The sequence below is a fragment of the Mandrillus leucophaeus genome, unplaced genomic scaffold (genome assembly GCF_000951045.1).
Source record: "Mandrillus leucophaeus isolate KB7577 unplaced genomic scaffold, Mleu.le_1.0 Scaffold130, whole genome shotgun sequence".
Lineage (NCBI taxonomy): Eukaryota > Metazoa > Chordata > Mammalia > Primates > Cercopithecidae > Mandrillus > Mandrillus leucophaeus.
The window spans coordinates 2,916,887-2,937,912 of NW_012101255.1; the positions used below are offsets into that span (position 1 = coordinate 2,916,887).

The following is a 21,026-nucleotide window of genomic DNA, read 5'->3' on the forward strand; positions in this document are numbered from 1 at the left end:
CGGGAGGCCGAGGCAGGAGGACTGCTTGGGCCCAGGAGTTTGAGCCTAACCTGGTCAACATAACAAGACCCTGTTTCTATTAAAATTAAAAAAAAAAAAGAAAAAGAATAAAAGACCGATTTTTTTAAATTATAAAACCTAATTCTGCCAGCTACTTAAAAAAGGTGAATCAACTAATTCAACATGTTCTCTTTAGTAGTCAATTTTTAAAAAGCAACTATTAATCCAATCTCATCTGGTAGTTGAAAGACTTCTGAATACATTACCATTGTAAAGAACGACGTTTAAAATTTGCTTTTCAAACTAATGCATGTATTTTCTCCCTTTTGAAAAACCTAACAGTATTATATGTGGTTTAAAACAATGTAAATAACTTTAAGCCAATCAAGTATTTGGGCATTTGCATGGTCTGTGAAATAAAATGTTGTAGTAACTCTTGAAAAATTAAAAAGGACTGGTTTTCTTAACAAAATATAAGCATTTAATCAACATAATTTTTTGTGCAAGACCAATTTTGTAAACTGGTATTTTATGTAACATATATTATACTAAACATTCTTTTGAATAACATATACTTTTATATACATAAGATTAATAATAATAACTGCAGGCAGTTGTTAGCAATTTAACAGCAAAGATAAAGAGTATCTACATCTAGGATTAAATGAGTAAAGAGAATTATTCTCTCAGTGTTAGTGCAGATTTAAGAAACTCCAACCAATAACTTAGAGCACTATTTAGAACAACTTCTCAGTTTCTTTAGCATTAAATTATGTTTTTCATACATTAATTTTTAATTCTAGGTAACTAGATAACTAAAGCAAGTCATGGCATATATATAGAAACGAACAACTTTGAAGGTATTCTGTGTAATGAGAGGTAATATCTCACTACATCATGACATTAAAAGATGGATTTTATTAATGACACTCAAATATCTGTTATTCAAATAATGCCAGTGTTTATATTCATGATACACAAAATATGTTATGTAAATGAACACTAACTTTTCTCCATTGCCCCAGGCAAACAAGGTCCCATCCTTACTAAAGGTATAGACTTTGCAATTCTTCCCAGATTCCCTGAAAATGACAAAAAAAAAAGTTTAAATGAATAAGCATTAATACTTTTCAAAAAAATCTGATTATAAAGTCAACCATTTCACTATCAATTTAATAACTCAGAACTTGCACAAATTTAAGAAAATTCCCAAATGCTTTCATCTGCCAAAATACTTTAAAATGCAATGCTAACAAATATTGTAAAGTAAGCTGGAAAATGATTTCATACTAACAGATGGATTAAAAAAAAATAGAGCCTTTTGGGTGAACAAGTTTGTGTGGTAGGCCTTCCATCAATTTCTCATGTGTTAGAAATAGAAAGTATAACAATAAGAAGAGGCTCCTCACTTAACTACTTGGGAATATTCTATCAAGTAATCAAAACTCTAAGTACTGTATCTCTGAACTGAAGATGTTTATTATGAATACATCACCCAGTGATAATGAATACCCAAAAAGAAATGTGTATCTATGCACATGTAGATGTACATTAGTGTAGTCACAACATGAGATGAAAACTTCCTGGCTAAAAAATAATTTGAATTGCAAAATAACAACAAATGCATTGAGAACTGACTAATACATCCCTTACACTATCTTTGCATTAATTCATCGGCACAAATGAAGATGACATTTGTGCTTCTGCAATCACACAATAATGACAGTTTACACTCAGTTTATAGATATCAAAACATTTTTAAAATCTCTTTCCCATGGTGCAATGGCTCACATCTGTAATTCCAGCAGTTTGGGAGGCCGAGGCAGGCAGATCACCTGAGGTCAGGAGTTCGAGACCAGCCTGGGCAACATGGCAAAACCCTGTCTCTACTAAAAATACAAAAATTAGCCAGGCGTAGTGGTGGTAGAGTCACTGGTCAGTAGAGTCAGATGACAACAGCCTGATTATAAAGTTCCCCATTAACAGTCATCAAACAGTTCAGCTAAAGGTTTCAGCATCTTTTGATCATCATCTGCCTAGATCAGTGGTTCTTAAGTGGGGTCCCCAGATTTGCAGCATCAGTATCACTGGGGAATTTGTTAAAAATGCAAATTATTGGGCCCTACCGCTGATCTAATGAATCAGAACATTTGGAAAGAGAGCTGTAATCTGGATTTTAATGAGCTTTTCAGATGATTCTGATGCTTGGTAAAGTTTGAGAACCAGTGGCCTAGATTCATTTCTTGAGGATGACAAAATGGTAATTGTCTGGTCCAGCGTCCATTCTGTATTTATTAACTGGAATTCGTCTACAAAGCTCTTTTTCAAAATCATCAACCATTTGGTTACTCTGATAAACAGTTTGTATAAGGCAAGATAAGTGCTTGATTCCTTCCCTTTATTTATCAATTTTCAAAGTAATGAGTGAGGACTCCATCAACCATCAATGCTGACCAGTAAGGTTTAAATAGAGGGGAGATTTTTGGGGGAAGCATTTATATACTTGACACGCTTTATCTTTCTATTCATAATTCTTAATGTTCCCATCTTAGGTTGGTGTGAATCTCTTCAAGTTGATTCCTACGACCCTTTAACAAAATCTCATTAAGTCTTTTATAGCTTCTTTGCTTTCTGGCACAAAAGTCCCCACTGCAACTTGTACATTTTCTCTCCCAGACCTCGAGTTGACCACTTCTCCAAGGAAGTGGTTCCTTTTAGTGAAGAATTGTATTTAGAGATCACAATCTGTGAGGCTGGGGTATTCACTGCTACTGTGTTTTTGCTGCTTCCAGGCCTTTTCATTGGATAGAACTAGGAAATGCGAATGTTTTATGAAAAGAAATCATGAGTTCATATTGATACAGGCAAGTCTATCTTTTCACTCTAATGCTGAAAAATCTTGGTGCCTAACGACATTAATACAATTAATTTACTCTATCCTATAGTAGATTTAAATGACAATATCAACTTTTAGTTAAAATAAAACTATTAGGCTGGCACGGTGGCTCACGCCTGTAATCCCAGCACTTTGGGAGGACGAGGCCCATGGATCACCTGAGGTCAGGAGTTTGAGACTAGCCTGGCTAACATGGTGAAACTCCATCACTACTACAGATACAAAAAAATTAGCCAGGTATGGTGGCAGGCACCTGTAATCTCACCTACTTGGGAGGCTGAGGCAGGAGAATCACTTGAACCCGGGAGGCAGAGGTCGCAGTAAGCTGAGATTGCACCACCTTACTCTAGCCTGGGCAACAAGAGCGAAACTCAGTCTCAAATAAAAGAATTTTGCACATTTTCATATGGTTATGCCACCAGCCTGATATAAACCTAGAATTACTTATTTTAGTTTCCCATTGTTTTATTTTTAATTTTTTTTTGAGACAGAGTCTCACCTTTTTGCCTAGGCTGGAGTGCAGTGGCACGATTTTGGCTCACAGCAACCTCCACCTCCGGGTTTCAAGCGATTCTCCTGCATCAGCCTCCTGAGTAGAGTAGCTGGGACTACAGGCACCCACCACCACGCCCGGCTAATTTTTGTATTTTTAGTAGAGACGGGGTTTCGCCATGTTGGCCAGGCTGGTCTTAAACTCCTGACCTCAGGTGATCTGGCCCGCCTCAGCCTCCCAAAGTGCTGGGATTACAGACGTGAGCCGCCGCGCCCAGCCTTTAATTTTTAAATTTAAATCAATTATATGGTCCAAAGTCAAAACTATACCAAAACTCTTTCACAGATGTGTCCCCTGCATCCTGTAACTCTCTCCCCCTATAGATAAGCATTTTTAACTAGTTTTTGGTTTACTTGTCCATTGTCTTTTTGGGAAAAAAAAAAACAGCTAGCTAGCTACATACTATGTGTATATATATGTCCTCCCTTTTTAATATCTTTTTCATTATGATTTCACTAAGATTACTGGCAGCGATCTGGCTATCAAATTTGCAAGTTTTTCTCATTCCTTAAAACTCTTGTAAACTAAAGGCTTGTATTCAGTCACACTAGTGTCTACACTTTTTCTTAGTATTGCTCCCCCTACCTTATAGATAGGCTTAAGTTACTATTTTCAGATCTGAAGATCATTTTCCTTGATAGAGAATATGTATTCTCTTCATCTTCGGTTAACATTATACAATACAATATTATACAATACAAATGAATTTATCTTTTCCTTTCTTGTTCAAAACACACCACCAACAAAACACTTTAGATTGTACTGTATGTTCCCTGTAACATATAACATTACTTAACAAAATAAACCGTACCTTGGAAACACTGTGCTTTCTGTAAAATGTGGTGGTCCATTCACCATGTACAGTCCTTCTGATCCTCGGACTAAAGAAATAAAATAAAAAGAACAACAATTACTTTGTTAATAAAGACTCAGTTAACACAAATGTCTTTTTTTTAAGAAAAAATAGCTTTAGAAAAAATATTAATGAAATCATTAAATATTTCATTGAACTATAGAATATTAGCAACAAAAGGGCATATTTTCTTACTGTTACCTAAAATCATATAATTGCTGAGAAATACGTAACTTTTTAAATAAAAACTCGAAACTTTGTCATCACTGAAAGAAAGGCAGCTGTCTTATGGTAAAGAGGACATGAACTCAGAGGCTGACCTAAATTTATAACTGCCTGTGGAATCTTGGATACATTACCACCTCTGAATCTGTGACCTAATCTGTAAAATGGAAATATCAGAACACAGGATAGCTGTATGCTTTACATAAAGTAATAAAAAAAAAGTATATGTTTAAACTTTTTAGAAACATAAGGCATTATTAATATATTCACAATTTCTCAAACTAAGAGAACAAGTGGAATGAGACATATTCATTTACTAAGGCCCCAATGACAGCAATAGCCTAAAAAATGAAGTGGAAACAAAGTTCAAGATTAAATAATCATCTACAGAACTAGACCATACTTCTTATTTCTATGTTTAAATTATTTTATTTTATTTATGTTTTTGAGACAGGGTCTTGCTGTCACCCAGGCTGGAGTACACTGGCACGATCAAGGCTCACTGCAATCTCAAACTCCTGGACTTAAGTGATGCTCCTGGCTTAGTCTCCCAAGTAGCTGGGACTACAGGTATGTGCCACCCTGCCTGGCTTTTGTTTTGTTTTGTTTTGTTTTATAGAGACAGAGTCTCACTGTTGCCCAGGCTGATCTTGAACTCCTAGGCTAAAGCAATCCTCCCTCCTCAGCCTCCCAAAGTGCTGCGATTACAGGTGTGAGCCACCGCGCCTAGCCTAGACTATACTTTTTTAAATGGTTGAATTAAATGCTTCGAAAGCTGAACCAAATAAATAGATTCATTTAGTCAACAAATGCTTAGCGGGGAAAAAAATGAACAAACTACTTCCTAGGCCCTATGTTGAACACTGGCGATATAATACGAAAGAAAATCAGCCTTGTCTCTGACCTCATTGAACTTTGCAAACAGTAATCAAATAATTAGCCAAATATACGGAACTGTATACCTGTGTGTAGAGCATCAAAGAAAAGCTATATGGTACCACTGAGGGTATAATAGAGAATTTTGACCTAAAAATGGAAGGTTAAGGAAAGCATCCTTTAAAGTGTTTTGTATCCTGAGATGTAAAGGATCAATGGCAGTTAACAAACAAAGAGAACAGTAACAAGTGCAAAAACCCCATGGAAAGAAAAATGACAGAGCATCAAGGGGATGGGAAGAAGGCCTATGTGGCTAGAGGATGATGAAGCTTGAAAACAAAATAGGGCTCAGGCCAGGCGTGGTGGCTCACACCTGTAATCCCAGCACTTTGGGAGGCCAAGGCATGAAGATGGCTTGAAACCAGGAGTTCGAGACCAGCCTGGGCAACATAGGGAGATGCTGTCTCTACAAAAAGTAGCTGGGCATGGTGGCACATGCCTGTAGTCCCAGCTACTCGAGTGGCTGAGGCAGGAGGATCCCTTGGACCTGGGAAGTCAAGGCCACAGTGAACCATGATCATGTCACAAACCACCAAGCCATGTTAAGTTTTGTATTTCTTGCAGAGATGAGGTTTTGCTATATTGCCTAGGCTGGTCCAAACTCCTTAGCTCAAGCAATCTAATCTGCCTTCCTCAGCCTCCCAAAGTGCTGGGATTACAGCTGTGAGCTACCTCGCCCAAACTGACATTTTGTATTTCTAAGATGCCTTGCTAGATTTAATTACTTTGTAGTTTCATATAAATTTTAATGAAAGGATACACAGTTTAATTAATTTACTCTTGATAAGCTGTGATACAAAGTTTATTAGAAAAAACACAAAATCAGGTCCATAACAGAACATAAACTGTTTTATAACTAATAAAACCAAAAATAAATATGGACTAAAAAACCTTTCAATACTGAAACAATTTTTTTCTACATGTAACTTTCTAACAAGGAGTCCTTTTTAATTACAAGTATCTGAACGTGAAACTAAATACGATGTGAAGTTAGCTCAATATAGTGTATTCTGAGTTTGTGTGATTCCCCATTTTCAGAGATTTCCCTCTTCAATCAAATGGGATCGGCAATATGTTCTAGCAGAAAGAAAAATCTACAATGCAAGCAGTTCTTTTCATTAAAACAACAAATAAACGCCAGAGATTCACACAGTAGCTGTGTGAAATACATTAAACATCTACATAATCTTTTCAAAGCTTACTAGCCTTTTTAGACACTCATATACTATTTATTGCTCTAGGCCTGCGTTAGAGAGAGAAAAACACAGGGCTTCAATAAACAAGGATCCTATGGCAGGTGTGTAGTCATCTTTAAAATATGATACTTTTCGCAACTCTTACATTCACTGAACTATGTATTAGTTTAGGAAAATGACTCAATTTTGAACAAATTATCTCTGTGGTTTCAACTGGTCAAGCAGATTAGACAATGTGAATTTCATATAATGGACATTGCTATTTTATGTGCCTAGCACCCAGCTCCTCCTCTTTAGGAGGCTCTCATTTTCTTTTGAGGAGTATCCAGGAGTGAGAATATAATTTAGTCCTGACTACATGATTAAAAGTTGACTGATACAAAGATGAGCCAAGCAAAGTCAAAGGCAGTGAGCCTTGAGATTTTTGCTGAGACTACTGGCAAAAATGTGTTCTTTCCTTTGGAGCTGGGTGTTTGGTTGAATGTCAGTTTAAAGATGAATTTAATCTGGAGGAAAGCAAGAGCCTAGAGATGAAGAAAAACAGATTTCTGGACAGGCGTGGTGGCTCACGCCTGTAATCCCAGCACTTTGGGAGGCAGAGGCCGGTGGATTACCTGAGGGCAGGGGTTCAAGACCAACCTGATCAACACAGTGAAACCCCATCTCTACCAAAAATACAAAATTAGCTGGGTGTTGTGGTGCATGCCTGTAATCCCAGCTACTCGGGAGGCTGAGGCACAAGAATCGCTTGAACTTGGGAGGTGGAGGTTGCAGTGAGCCAAGATCACGCCATTGCACTCCAGCCTGGGCAACAAAAGTGAAACTCTGTCTCAAAAAAAAAAGAAAGAAAGAAAGAAAGAAAAACAGATTTCTGAAGCATGTGAGTATCTGGATCTAGCAGCAGTGAGGCTTTTAGGTTATATGAGTTTAAAAAAAAATTCCTTTTTCACCTGCTTTGGCTTGTCATTCCCAATTAAGAGTTGGGGTTAACAAAATTTACTGGCTAATCTGCAAGCTATTCATAGCTCTAAAATCCCATGAGTCTAAATTTAACAAAAGATCTTGGAAGTAAAATAATCTACTGTTGAATGAAATATGTACATTGAAAATGCTTAAAAGATTAAACAGTTTGTTCTAGTGAAAGAAAAATGGACCACAGAGTTGAGCAATCTGAATAAGTATGATCCTAATCCTGCCAATCTGCAGCGTGAATCTGACCACTTAATCTCTCTGGGCCTCTAAGAATATGAGAATACGAAGAGTACACTGAACAGACAACATTTAAGCTCTTACAAATTCCCTCATTTTAAACACTGTAAGACAATTGTCATCCTTGGTTAATTTACTATAAAGTGGCTATCCTTCATTTAGAAGGATAGTCTAAACAGATAAATCTAACCTAGATCTCTTGTATGCACAGTTCACAATACGGTTTGCGCTCTTATGAGGCTCTAATGCCCCCACTGATCCGACAGGAGGGGGAGCTCAAGTGGTAATGTTCGCCCAGTACCAATCTGGCCCCGGGGGTTTGGGGACCCCTGATTTAGAGTATCTATTGTCTACCAGGCACTGCACTAGTACTGAGAAGACAGATATGAATAAGACCCTGTCCCTGACATTGAAGGACTCACAGTCTAGCAGGGGAGAAAGGCAAGTGAATGTCTAATTATCCTACTTAGTAAGTGAAACAAAATTTCAAATATACTTAAGGTACAAAAATAGCCCAGGAAGTGACTGACTCTATCTGGGTAGCGTGAGGAAAGGCTTCACAGAGCAATGATCTCTAAAATGAATTTTAATTTCAACAGATGATAAAGAGTTTGCCAAATCAACTAGAGGCATAGGATAGTACTAGACTGAAGAAACAGGTTGTTCAAAGGTACTCACAAGCAGTTCAGTATTGATGGAGTACAAAATAGGATGGGATAGCAAGGAAATAAATGAGTCTCAAGAGCAATTCAAGGATTATAAATGGTTACATACCCTATGCTACGTGGGATGGAATTTACCCTGTAAGCAGTGAGGAACTAACTACTGTAGGCATTTTTAAACGAGAGGTTATCAGATTTTTAAATGTCGTATTTTTTTCATTAGAGTTCAAATAAGAATTTAGTATTAAAAATTGTGAATAACAAGCTACCTTTACGAACGTAAAAAAAAAATTATTATGTAACTTTGCCCAACAGTCTCTGCCTAGCATATTACCTAGCACATTATAGCCAGCGTTTGATAAATGATGACTAAACTGTAGAAGACAGACTATCAGTGGGCATGGTGCTTAATAATAAAGATTTTAAAATGTAGAAATAGAAACGTGGACTGGCAAAAAGTGCAAAAATGTTTTAAGGTTTCTTTCTTTTTTTTTTTTTTTGAGACAGTCTCGCTCTGTCGCCCAGGCTGGAATGCAGTGGCGCGATCTCGGCTCATTGCAACCTCCGCCTCCCGGGTTCAAGCAATTCTCCTGCCTCAGCCTCCCAAGTAGCTGGGATTACAAGCGCCCGCCACCACATCCGGCTAATTTTTTTTGTATTTTTAGTAGAGATGGGGTTTCACCATGTTAGCGAGGGTGGTCTCGATCTCCTGACCTCGTGATCTGCCCACCTCCGCCTCCCAAAGTGCTGGGATTACAGGCGTGAGCCACTGCGCCCGGCCCTTAAGGTTCCTTTCAGGGGATGGGGGAAAAGGGAGGAAATAGCCTTCCTCCTCAAATGCAGACGTTTCTCTTAATGACTTTTTTCCTTCTATATAGTTACCAGAACTTAACCAAAGCCTTCTTTCCCTTCCCAATTCTTTCCCTTACATAATACTCACATGCAAATACTCCTAGCCACAACCTAGTAAAGCAACTTCCCCAGCATTGTCCAATCTAAGTTTATTATCTTCTTCAACACTACACACTCTCTCTTCAGCTTCAAAATTTCAAAAGTCCTCTAATGTTCTACTTTTAATATGCTCATAACCATTTCAAAATAAAATGTTGCTAGAATATCTCTATCATGCTCACTGCTATATCCTCTTCCAACCCCACCTTCATCATTTGAAATCTGCATTACAGCTCCACTCTCTCTATTCAGTCCTACAAACCTCATTAAGGAAGGCAGGCCAGAATTTGGAATTACTTAAGTCCAGGTGCATTTAATGTGCGTGGTCATTCTAGTGGACTAACTCTGTTTGTCTTTGTCCTTACTGTAGAGCTAAATGACTTCACAAGGGCCCGTGTAACACCAGTATTGCAGACCCAGGTGTCACAAATTCAACTAGCACATTCTGTTTTTCTCCCCCTTCTTCTATTCCTGTAGAAGATGAATCCGCAGGCAAGAATGATGGATCAGTGAAAGGGAGGGGGAATACGAAAGCCTAGAGGCGGAGACTTCACTTCCGACTGCCACGCTATATCAAGAAAGCCAAGAGATAGTCTGGCCTTTCCGCAAGCCACAAGAAAAGGCAGATCAGACTTTTCGGGCTCCTCGGGTAGTTCTCAAAGACAAAGACAAAAATAAGAAACTAGTCTGAAGAAAGAGAGTCCCTTGCTTCTTCAGAACTCACCTGTCAAGAGCGGCGTGGACGGCGCCATGTTGTCCCGGAAAGAGAACCCGCTCGGGTGAGAGTTCACGAGGGCCGAACCCGGCCCCTACACGTCTCCTCCTGCGTGGAAACGGCGAGCGGCTGTTTCCGGAGCCATCAGCCTCGGGGCCAATTCACTTCCGGTTGCGGAGTGACGCGGAAAAGGCGCCCGAACGCGCAAGCACAGATCTGGGGCGACGCTTGACCGAGCTTGGGAGGGCTGGACTGGGGCGGGTGCGCCTGCTTTCGCCCTCCTTCTCTAGCAGGAGGGGCGCGCACTTCCGCGGGGCGGAGCCCACCTAGTGCTGACGTTGGCAGCCGAACCCAAAGTAGATCGAGGCGGCGGGCTGCACATTCCCGTTGTTGCGTTGCGTTTCCTTCCTCTTTCACTCCGCGCTCCCGGCAGCGGCCAAAGCGGCGGCGACTGCGGTGCGAGAACGACCCGGCGGCCAGTTATCTTCCTCCCGCGCACCCGCCGGGCTTGGCCAGTCAGTCGGCGACCGGCGACCGGCGCCCGGCTTGTGCTCAGTCCCCGCGCTTGCCGCGCCCAGGCCCAGCGGCCGTAGCCAGCGCCTGGCCTGAGAACCTCGGCGCTCCGGCGGCGCGGGCACCACGAGCCGAGCCTCGCAGCGGCTCGAGAGGAGGCAGGCGAGCGAGCGAGTCCGAGGGGTGGCCGGGGCAGGTGGTGGCGCCGCGAAGATGGTCGCCAAGCAGAGGATTCGTATGGCCAACGAGAAGCACAGCAAGAACATCACCCAGCGCGGCAACGTCGCCAAGACCTCGGTGAGGAAAGAGCGGTCGCCCCTCTGCGTTCCGCAGCCGGGGCACAGTCGGGGTCCCTGGGGCCGCGTCGCGTTTTCTCACGGATCCGGCCGACTGTGGGCTGTGCTGTGGAGGGGTAGGGGCCCGAGTCTGCGAGCCTCCAGACTGTAGGGGCTCGGGAACCGAGGGGGAGACCTGTGGGTGAGGGGACCGGCCACCGGGGCTGTGGGAGCCTGGGGTCCGAGTGGTTTGTCTGCATCTGAAATGGTGGATTTTCGCTTTTGCAGAGAAATGCCCCCGAAGAGAAGGCGTCTGTAGGACCCTGGTTATTGGCTCTCTTCATTTTTGTTGTCTGTGGCTCTGGTAAGTGTCTTGCGGGCTCCCATCAGGTAGAGTCTTGGGTTGAAAGGGTTTGTGATGACGTGGTGACCGGTCAGTAGTGAGTCCTACCTGCGTAGTTCTCAACCCACCTGCCGAGGACTCCACATAATTCTGTTTCATCTGAACCAAATTACTTGTTCCACATATGCACAGAGGGTAGTGCTCCAGAAACTTCTCCTAGCTTAATTTGTACTCACAGGAGATCAGAAAGGAGGTCAAGTCTTGGTAATGATCGAGTTGGAATAAATGTACGACCGGACAAAACCTAACGGAATGATAATTTAGAATTTTTTTAACTTCATTATCAGCCTTTGCAAAGGAACTTATAAATATGTACATACAGATGTTAGCACTTGATTTAACATTACCAGAATTTAATATCTTAATGTCAAAATTGAGTATATTTTATGAAGTAAAGCTTGTGCAAAGAATTGATTCACTGTAGAGGAAATGTACCTGATTGGCATTTTAATGTGAGTCAAATGTTTTTAGGTTAATAAAAGAAACGTTTGACATATGGTTTAAAAAAAATTGTCAGGGCAGTCTGCTGTCAGAGTAACAGACACTTGCCTTTGCAAATAGATTACAGAAAAAAGGTCTTTCCTCTCTTCGTTTATCATCTTAATATGCAAGCTGTTAATATTGAAGTAGATGTTGGTTTTCCACTTTCTAAAGTTACTGAGATTTCTGTTTAACGTTTCACTTTGCCTTTCTTTTGCACTAACCAATGGGAAACTTTCCTGATAAATGGCTGAGAGCCAAGCAGTTTATATAACCTGAAGATTATTGAATTTCAGCTTTGTGAGAATGAGGAAACATGCTTGTGTTATAGGCCAGGCCTTAAAAGGATGCTTAATTATTTAGGGATAAACCAGAATAATTCTATGCTGGAAAAACCTGTTTGCTTTGGTGCTTTAAGTTCTTTGTAAAATGATTACTTATCTGGAAGTTCTCTTGGTAATACCTAGACATAAAATTCAGCGAAGCTAAGATTAAAAAAAATAACTCAGGGACATTTCATTGTTTTATTTGTTCAAATAGGCCTGTCGTCACTTCTTATTATAATGAAGTTATGTACCATTTGCAAATGTAAGAGTACCTTTGGATTCTTCAGCTACCTTAATTAATATTTGTTAGTCACTGGACCTGTTTTATTCAAAGCTTATTTTAATATTTGCTCTTTCTTTTTACAGCAATTTTCCAGATTATTCAAAGTATCAGGATGGGCATGTGAAGTGACTGACCTTAAGATGTTTCCATTCTCCTGTGAATTTTAACTTGAACTCATTCCTGATGTTTGATACCCTGGTTGAAAACAATTCAGTAAAGCATCCTGCCTCAGAATGACTTTCCTATCATGCTTCATGTATCATTCCAAGGTTTCTTCATGAGTCATTCCAAGTTTTCTAGTCCATACCACAGTGCCTTGCAAAAAACACCACATGAATAAAGCAATAAAATTTGATTGTTAAGATACAGTAGTGGACCCTACTTATTCAGTCAATTAAGAGTAAGTTTTTTTATGTGGTTATTAAAACACTATGAACAATTAGTCTAAGTCTGCATAGACAGGGTCTAGATTTTGTTAACCCTAATGTATAAATGCAGTTAGCTTAAATTACAATTTGAAGTCTTGTGGTTTTTATATAGCTAGGCACTTTATTACTCTTGAACTGAAAGCACACTCCCTTATAGGGTCATGTAACTGTCCTGTAATAAGGTGCTTATAAATCGAACAACTACACAGCCTAGTTTTGCCACAACCTTTAGCATCTAAAACTTTTTAAAAGCTTCTAAATGTCTAATATAAAGGGAGATACTTGTAGCCACAACATCTATTTTACCAATATTGTTTCCATTACACTACCTTGGATTTTGCATGAGTGAGTATAGTAACCCAAGATGCCATAGAAAAAACTTGATCATTTTCTGACCTAATCAGTTACTGTGGTTTCATTAAAAGCTGCCGTGGTGGAGTGAAGTCAATCAGGGAAGGTTTGTTTATGTTACATTTATTATGTTACATTGATTTCACCAGAATTATTTTAATGTATCAAAGGGGTTTACTATGCCAAACAAAATTCTAGGGAAAAATACTACTAAACACGGATGCCTCATTAGAACATGCTGTTGAGTCCAATGTGCCATAAGATATTTTATTTTAGCATGTTAAATAGCACTTTTAATAGCAAAAAAAGGCACATCAACTACAAAGTTATCCTTAGTTTGGAAATACTTTTCTAGATTAATGATTGAAATGCCGTTAGGGTCCTAGACACATCAGCCTAAAGTGGCATCTGGAATTGAATGGATTTACTGATAATGATCAGTCTTTAGTCTTCCCTTTGTTATATGATTTTATAGGTTATGATTGATCAGATTTACGTTTTACTAATGGTAAGGGTGAGGGTGATAGGGCAGGTTTTGGGTTTTCTAGTACTGTTGAAAACTGCAAGTACTGGCTGTTTGTATACTTAGCCATAACTTGGTGAATAAAAACCTGAGCAGTGTCTATGTATTAATGCGTTGGAAAGAAAGCTGCTTGTGTTTGCTTTGTTAATTGCCTCAGGATATTTCTTTTAAAATAAGCTGTTTTAAGAGGAACAGAAGGGAAATCTGCTACCTAGTCTATACACAGTGTGAACCTCATAGAGGGCTTCTGATACCCTCAAACATGGAGAGCAGTAAGGGAGTGGAGTGGTTAAGGACTTTCAGGAACTTAACTATTCTGAAATAAGAAATTAATCAACTGACCTTGGGCCAGCAGGTTTTTAACTAAATTGTTACTTGCCTTTCTCACCCAGTTATCAATTTCTGTACTTGTTTCCCTTTTTGAAACAAGTATCTTGGTTAACTAATTCTGTTTTATGGTTGCGCTAAATTCATAGCAGGTGCCTTATTCTTTGCTTTGAGTCAAACCATTCCATATCAGAATTTTCCTTGGTTTACTATAGATAATTGGCTTTAAGTTGTTTTTGTTTTTTAATGTACAATGTTCTGATAAATTTGACTGTTAAATTGCTATAGCTGGCAATCATTTTACATATGTAAAATTGCGTTCCCTTTGTATTTCATGTGTAATTTACCAATTAAGTGCATTTTATATTTAGGTCGGATTATGCATGTTTGGGTAAACGAAAGCTGTGTCTTATTTGATTTATTCTTTAAAAATAAAGTTCCCTGAATATTTGATGCTTTTCTTCTAAAAGCAGATGCTTTTACAGTTATCTGAGTGTACCTTTTGTAGTTAGTAGAAAATGATTTTAAAGAATGTTTAGTATTGTACTTAAAAGAAATGGTATGCAGAGGCACAGATGTAAGATTTATAACTGGAAATAGGTAGTAAGAAAAATATATAGAAAGCACAATGATTTGAATATTTTTCCACTTAGGATTTCCTAATCTCCTTGTCATCCAATTCAAGCTCAAGATAAAGCACAATTCTTTGATCTCCCTTTGCCAGTTGAATTTTATAGATCATCTAATGTTGAGCACAGCATTACTCAGTTACTCTTTGTGGTTTAGCTCTAACATTTCAACAAGTTGTCAATTATTGTATCTGTTTATCTGTTGGGTTGTATATAATGTTGCTCAAAATAATAAGTGGACTTCCAAAAATAAGATTTCCATTGTAACAGGATGCATTGTAATGGGCTTTGACTTATATTAAAGAAATGTGGATAGTCAACTGCAGGGCCATGACTCTTCTCACTGAAGTTACTGGAGTCTGTTGGTACAAAGGACGACCATGTAGAGCTGGATTATGTTCCTGGGTTCAATAGCAGGTTCACCGACAAAACTTTATTGTGCTTTATTATCTGTAAAACTTAGAACACCAGATTCTCCGTTTCGAAATTGTTTTTAAGTTTGATTTGCCTTTACCTGGCTTTTTAGTTTTTAAATTTATTTTTTAGATGCAAACCCTAACTTCAAGAGGTAGGAGTTGGTTGGCTGCAACAGCAAACTCTGTGGCACTCCCTCAGAGAAGCATTTCCTGTCTAAACTTAGTACCACGCTAGCTACTTGTACTACTTTATTTTCAAATTGAATTAGGACACATGTCCTTATTTAGAAAGAGGATTAATGAGCAATAAAAGGCTACAAATTAAGGGAAAAAATTAACTGCCTACGCTTAGGTAATTCAAAGTAAATTAAAATGTATCACAGAAACATAAAGATAGAAGGGACATGGAAAATTTAATCCAACTGCTTCAATTCACAGATGAACAAAAACATGCATTTTAGTCAATGAATAACTTACATGCCAGGTATGGAACTGTGAATACATAGTCCTGACACTGAAATATCTTTCAGAGCAGTAGAGAAGGAACAGACATAAAACGAAAGCATAACCACAATCGTAGTAAGTATTTCAAAGGACAAGTAAAACCAGACAAAGTTTTTTGTTTTTTTTCATCACAGAGCTAATTGGGGGAGAGCAGAAACGAACCAAAGTTTCTTATACCCTATGGTAATAGGAATGATTGCAAAACTTGCACTTAGAACACTTCTGTTTTCACGAGCTCTTTGCTTCTGCTTTCACAGAAGTTCTTTAATTTTTTTAAAATTGCCAATTCAAAGAAGGAAAAAGGAATCCGTCCTTTTATGAGTGCATTAAAAAAAAAAATTAGTGACAAATTTACTTTTGGTGCTCCCTCTACAGCACGAAAATGCAAGGGTCAGTAATGTTACCACTGTGATACATTCAAGGTTACATTTTAAAAAATTATTTTGCTAGAGTTTTGTTGAATGAGTTTTCATCTGGGCCGGGCGCGGTGGCTCACTCCTGTAATCCCAGCGCTTTGGGAAGCCGAGGCAGATAGATCACCTGAAGTCAGGAGTTCGAGACCAGCCTGGCCAACATGGCGAAACCCCATCTCTACTAAAAATACAAAATTAGACGACTGTGATGGCACATGCCTGTGATCCCAGCTACTTGGGAGGCTGAGGCAGGAGAATCACTTGAACCTGGGAGGCGGAGGTTGCAGTGAGCCAAGATCGCACCATTGCTCTCCAGCCTGGGCAACAAGAGCAGAAACTCCGTCTAAAAAATAAAAAATAAAACATTTTTCATCTGTGATGTCGAAAAGTCTAAAATTATTTTGTCTTTAATTTTTTAAAAAATAGAGGTGGGGTCTCTCTATGTCGCCCAGGCTGCTGTTAAACTCCTGGGCTCAAGTGATCCTCCTGTCTCAGCCTCCCAAAGTGCTGAGAAGACCGGCAAGAGGCACCGCACCTTGGCCAAAATAAAAATTTTTAATAGGCAGTCCAGTAGTCCGAAAAATGAAGCAATGTGCTCTCCAGAGATACTTTTTGTATCAAAGGGTTTAATGAATATTTTCCAGTGTGCATATTTCTATTTTGCAATGCAGATAGAACAAATCTGTGTATTTATTAAAAGTGATTACAGTATCATTACATGGACTAATAACAAATTTTTATTTTCTAACACAGTGTGTTGTGGAGAAAGCCTGCCAAACAGGAGAATGAGAATAATTTATTTTGAACTGAAATAATTGATTCAGGAGCTTTAGAAATGATCTTGATTGGCCCTTTTATTTTACATTTGAGGACATATGGCCTAGAGATACTGTCCTTCCTAACACCAATAAAGCAATGACAGAGCAAGGATTAGAAAACTGGGTTTGTAATGATGAAATTGGCACTTAGTATGTTGAATGCCAAGGAATTATGCTTTAAGCATGTCTCTTTTTTTTTTTTTTTTTTTAGCAATTTAAAACACTTTTATATTAAGAATGTAATGTCTCATTTTACCTTTGAAGATTATATATTAATCTAACGAAAATCTGAGTTCTCCATGGTGATAAAATCTGAAGATTTGTTAACCTCAGATGGCTTCCCACTGCCATTGGGAAGAAATAACTCTTTTTGCCTTGGTTTTCAGGAGGCTTCACAACCTGCATTTCAGCCTTGTCCTCCACAGCTTCCCTCCATAGAACTGTTCTAGCCCTGATTTTGCAGATACCTTGTACTTTAGGTGGTTTTGCCCACTTTTCCTGCATTAAAATACTACCTACCCTTTCCAGCTTTAATTTCACCTCTCCTGTAAAACTTTCTCTTGCCATGGGATTCAGGATGACTCTCTTTGGGACGTACAGCTCTGGACCAGTTAGCATTTATTATGTTTACATGTTTATTATGTGTGTTTCTTAGTTTCTCAGACATGGAATACTCAAGGACAAAGGCCATATCTTTATTTCTTCATCTACTGCCATCACTCCCTTGGCTAGTACAGAGCTTTACACATATAGTGGGAGTTCAACATATTAGTTGGGTGATAGAGTGAAAAAGATGAGTGAATGCCTTATATCAGGATAATCTTTAAGAAGCAGGTCTTTTTGTAAAATCCTCTAACCCTGGTATAGCAGTCATCCCAACTACTTCCAAGCCTGGTCACTTCTGGTTAATGACTAGGCTCAACACCAGAATTCAGTTTCTTTACCCTTTAAACAAACTCCTCCAGGATAGGCTTGATATTTGGAAGTACTTAAACAGTCATATTTGAGAACGGTTCATAATGTGTCATTGAGAAAACAAAAAAGCACTTTATCAAAGAAAGTTGACACTTTACCACACTGGTCAGTCCGGTTAGAAGGAAAGGGTCAAACAGCCATGCTTGCTGTTAGAGCAGGTGCTTGTGGGCTGTCAGCTGCCCTCTGTCCCAGCCCCATCGTAGGGTATAGGACGGTACAAGGACACCACACCAGTGCACCCTTCTCTGTGCCAGACCCATGCAAACCAGGCGAGTATACTCCAAACCAAATCCAGCCCCTGAGTAGAGACAGCTTGTTCTCCTCACAAAGGAATTCCCCACAGTAAGTCCACACCATTTTGACTATCATTTAGGATGTGGTGTGTTTGCCAAACCAAGTCTCACATTGGGCAAAGTCATCCATGGAGCCACACAAAGCACCCTAGTCACAGCACATTTAGCTTCTGGCACCCATGAGACCAGGGTAAACCACCAAGACGCTGCGACTTTGTTTTCTGTTTGACATGTGCAGCACCAATAAACGCACAACTGCAGATCCCAAAGCACAAATGCATCTGGGATTGAGATAGATTGTAATTGCAGATAAAGCCTAAATCATAAAGTCGATTTTACAGTGGGAGTGTCCAAGCATGTTTCTGCCTAGCTCCAGCCCTAGTTACTAGTGCACCATCTGCCTGTCAATTACTCATGGATGAAGTGGAGAAGAAAGGTACCACAGACAGTGAACAACACCCGGAAAGTCGTTTGTTCTTGCTTGAGAATAGTATAAAGATGTTTTTCAAGGCCAGATTCCTTTCTTTTTGTAAACATCCCAATAAAATTCATCTATGTTGCCAAACATACACAGGGAAAGCTGACCCAGCAGAGTTTAATACTCAGCCTGGTTTTGTCCAGGCACGGTGGCTCAAGCCTATACTCCCAGCACTTGGGGAGGCCAAGGCAGGCAGGTTGCTTGAGCTCAGGAGTTCAAGACTAGCCTGGGCAATATGGTGAAACCCTGTCTGTACAAAAAATACAAAAATTAGCTGGGCTTGGTAGCATGTGCCTGTGGTCCCAGCTACTCAGGAGGCTGAGATGGGAGGATTGCGTTCAAGACTAGCCTGGGCAATATGGTGAAACCCTGTCTCTACAAAAAATACAAAAATTAGCTGGGCTTGGTAGCGTGTGCCTGTGGTCCCAGCTACTCAGGAGGCTGAGATGGGAGGATTGCTTGAGCCCTGGAGGCAGAGATTGCAATGAGCTGAGATCACACCACTACACTCCAGCCTGGGCAATGAAGCCAGAACCTGTCAAAAACAAAACAACAACAACAACAACAAAACTCAAACAAAAACAAAAACTCAGCCTGATCTAATCTACTACTCAGAGTGTAGTTTGGGGACCAGCAGTAACCTGGAAGCCTGATAGAAATGCAGTGTCTCAGACACCCCACCAAAGGCCCACTGAATCAGAATCTGCATTTTCAAAGGATTCTCAGGTGATCTATCTGCAAACAAAACTTTGAGAAGTATTGAAAAGGGCCCTGAGTTCTGGTTCCAGCTCTGGCACTAACTAGTTCCATAGTCTTGCATCCCAAAACCTCCTTGAGCTTCATTCATTTCACTTGAGGAAAACAAAACACCCACCTGCCTCATACAGTGAAGTCCAATGATGGTAAAATCACTTTGAAAAATTAGAAATACTCTATGCAAATAAGATACCACTGACTTTGTGAGCTGCAAAACCAATAGAGCTTTGATAGGTTGAAGGACCTTCCTCACTGAAAACAAAAAGAAATCATAGCCTTCATATTGATATTTGGCTTGGCTGAAAGTCACCTACCATCCTAGGATCACTAGCTAGTTTTAGATCTCAAATTATACTTTTACCTTTCCAAAGTTTTGCCTTCCAAATGGCTTCTCAAAATTTATACGACTGTGCATCATATTTTGCTATTTAGCTTCCGCTAAAAAACGTTTTGCACGTAGCAGGTTGAGAACATATTGGTCTCAAAGATTACTCTTCCACACTAGTTAGCTCTGCTTCAGATGCTCCCATGGCACCCCTTTTATTACCTTACATCAAAATTGCCATAACTAGGAAGTGCGGTGATTGTACCTACAGGTAATGCCACCGTGGACATGAAAAAGGCACTTGGCAAATATATAGGCTCTTAAAACTTGTCCTTGAAAAGTTGAATTCCCATTAAAAGAAAACAGAAAAATGTTTAGAGAAAATACATGGAATTTGGACTGGATGTGGTGGCTTATGCCTTTGATCCCAGCACTTTGGGAGCTGAGGTGGGAGGATTGCTCAAGCCCAGGAGTTTGAGACCAGTCTGGGCAATGTAGTGAGACCCCATCTCTATAAAAAATAAAAAACGTAGCCAAATGTGGTGGCTCATGCTTGTAGTCCCAGCTACTTGGGAGGCTGAAGTGGAAGGATCGCTTGGGAGGTCAAGGCTGCAGTGAGCTGAGATCACACAACTGCACTCCAGCCTGGGTCACAAAGTGAGACTCTGTCTCAAAATAAACAAACAGTATGGAATTTGATTTTATACCTTCCTCATTTTCAAATAAACTTAGATTTACAGAAAGGTTGCAAAGATAGCATAGAGAGTTCCTGTATATCCTTTACTCCACTTCCACTAATATTAACATCTTATATCCATGGTACATTTTTCAAAACCAAGAAACTAACAATACAGGAATACTTAAACTAACTTAGGACTATATTTGGATTTCACCAATATTCCACTAATGTCCCTTTTCTGTTTCTGGATCTCGTGAAAGTTACCACACTTCAATGTAGCCTTCAGTCTTTTTGTTTGTTTGTTTGTTTGTTTGTTTCATTTTTTTTTGAGAGTGTCTCTTTCTGTCACCCAGGCTGGAGTACAGTGGTGCGATCATTGCTCACTGCAGCCTAGAACTCCTGGCCTCAAGCAATCCTCCTGCCTCGGTGTCCCAAAGTGCTGGGATTATAGGCATGAGCCACTGCACCTGGCCTTCTTTTTTGTTTGTTTGTTTTTTAGTAATGAGGAAATTGTGCCTCATATCAGATACCAGATAAAAATTCAGTACACTAGATTTTTAAATATTTTAATTATAAAAAGTTCAAATATACATAAAATAACATGACATGTCTACATGTCATTATCAATATACCAC

At 39.5% G+C, this 21,026-nt stretch overlaps 2 protein-coding genes across 6 annotated transcripts in view; one reads left to right on the forward strand and one right to left on the reverse strand.

The window, feature by feature from the left end:
• The window catches only part of EIF2A (eukaryotic translation initiation factor 2A, 65kDa), a 34,024-nt gene extending 23,673 nt beyond the window's left edge, over positions 1 to 10,351 (reverse strand). For 2 of the 4 annotated variants that reach the window (XM_011972764.1, XM_011972766.1), the window contains exons 1-3: positions 10,206 to 10,308; positions 4,261 to 4,330; positions 1,008 to 1,082 (exon numbers count right to left, since the gene is read on the reverse strand). In XM_011972764.1, coding sequence (XP_011828154.1) covers positions 1,008 to 1,082; positions 4,261 to 4,330; positions 10,206 to 10,233 — 173 coding nt within the window. In that variant the 5' untranslated portion in view covers positions 10,234 to 10,308. Of the gene's footprint in view, positions 1 to 1,007; positions 1,083 to 4,260; positions 4,331 to 10,205 lie in introns of all 4 variants that reach the window. The other 2 variants (XM_011972761.1, XM_011972765.1) reach the window with 2 other exon arrangements.
• Positions 1 to 15,054, forward strand: part of SERP1 (stress-associated endoplasmic reticulum protein 1) — a 63,069-nt gene extending 48,015 nt beyond the window's left edge. The window contains exons 3-6 of one of the 2 annotated variants that reach the window (XM_011972768.1): positions 9,959 to 10,826; positions 10,872 to 11,006; positions 11,273 to 11,348; positions 12,560 to 15,054. In XM_011972768.1, the coding sequence (XP_011828158.1) occupies positions 10,923 to 11,006; positions 11,273 to 11,348; positions 12,560 to 12,600 (201 nt within the window). In that variant the 5' untranslated portion in view covers positions 9,959 to 10,826; positions 10,872 to 10,922 and the 3' untranslated portion in view covers positions 12,601 to 15,054. Of the gene's footprint in view, positions 1 to 9,851; positions 11,007 to 11,272; positions 11,349 to 12,559 lie in introns of both variants that reach the window. The other variant, XM_011972767.1, reaches the window with a different exon arrangement.
• The last annotated feature ends 5,972 nt before the right edge of the window (positions 15,055 to 21,026 follow it).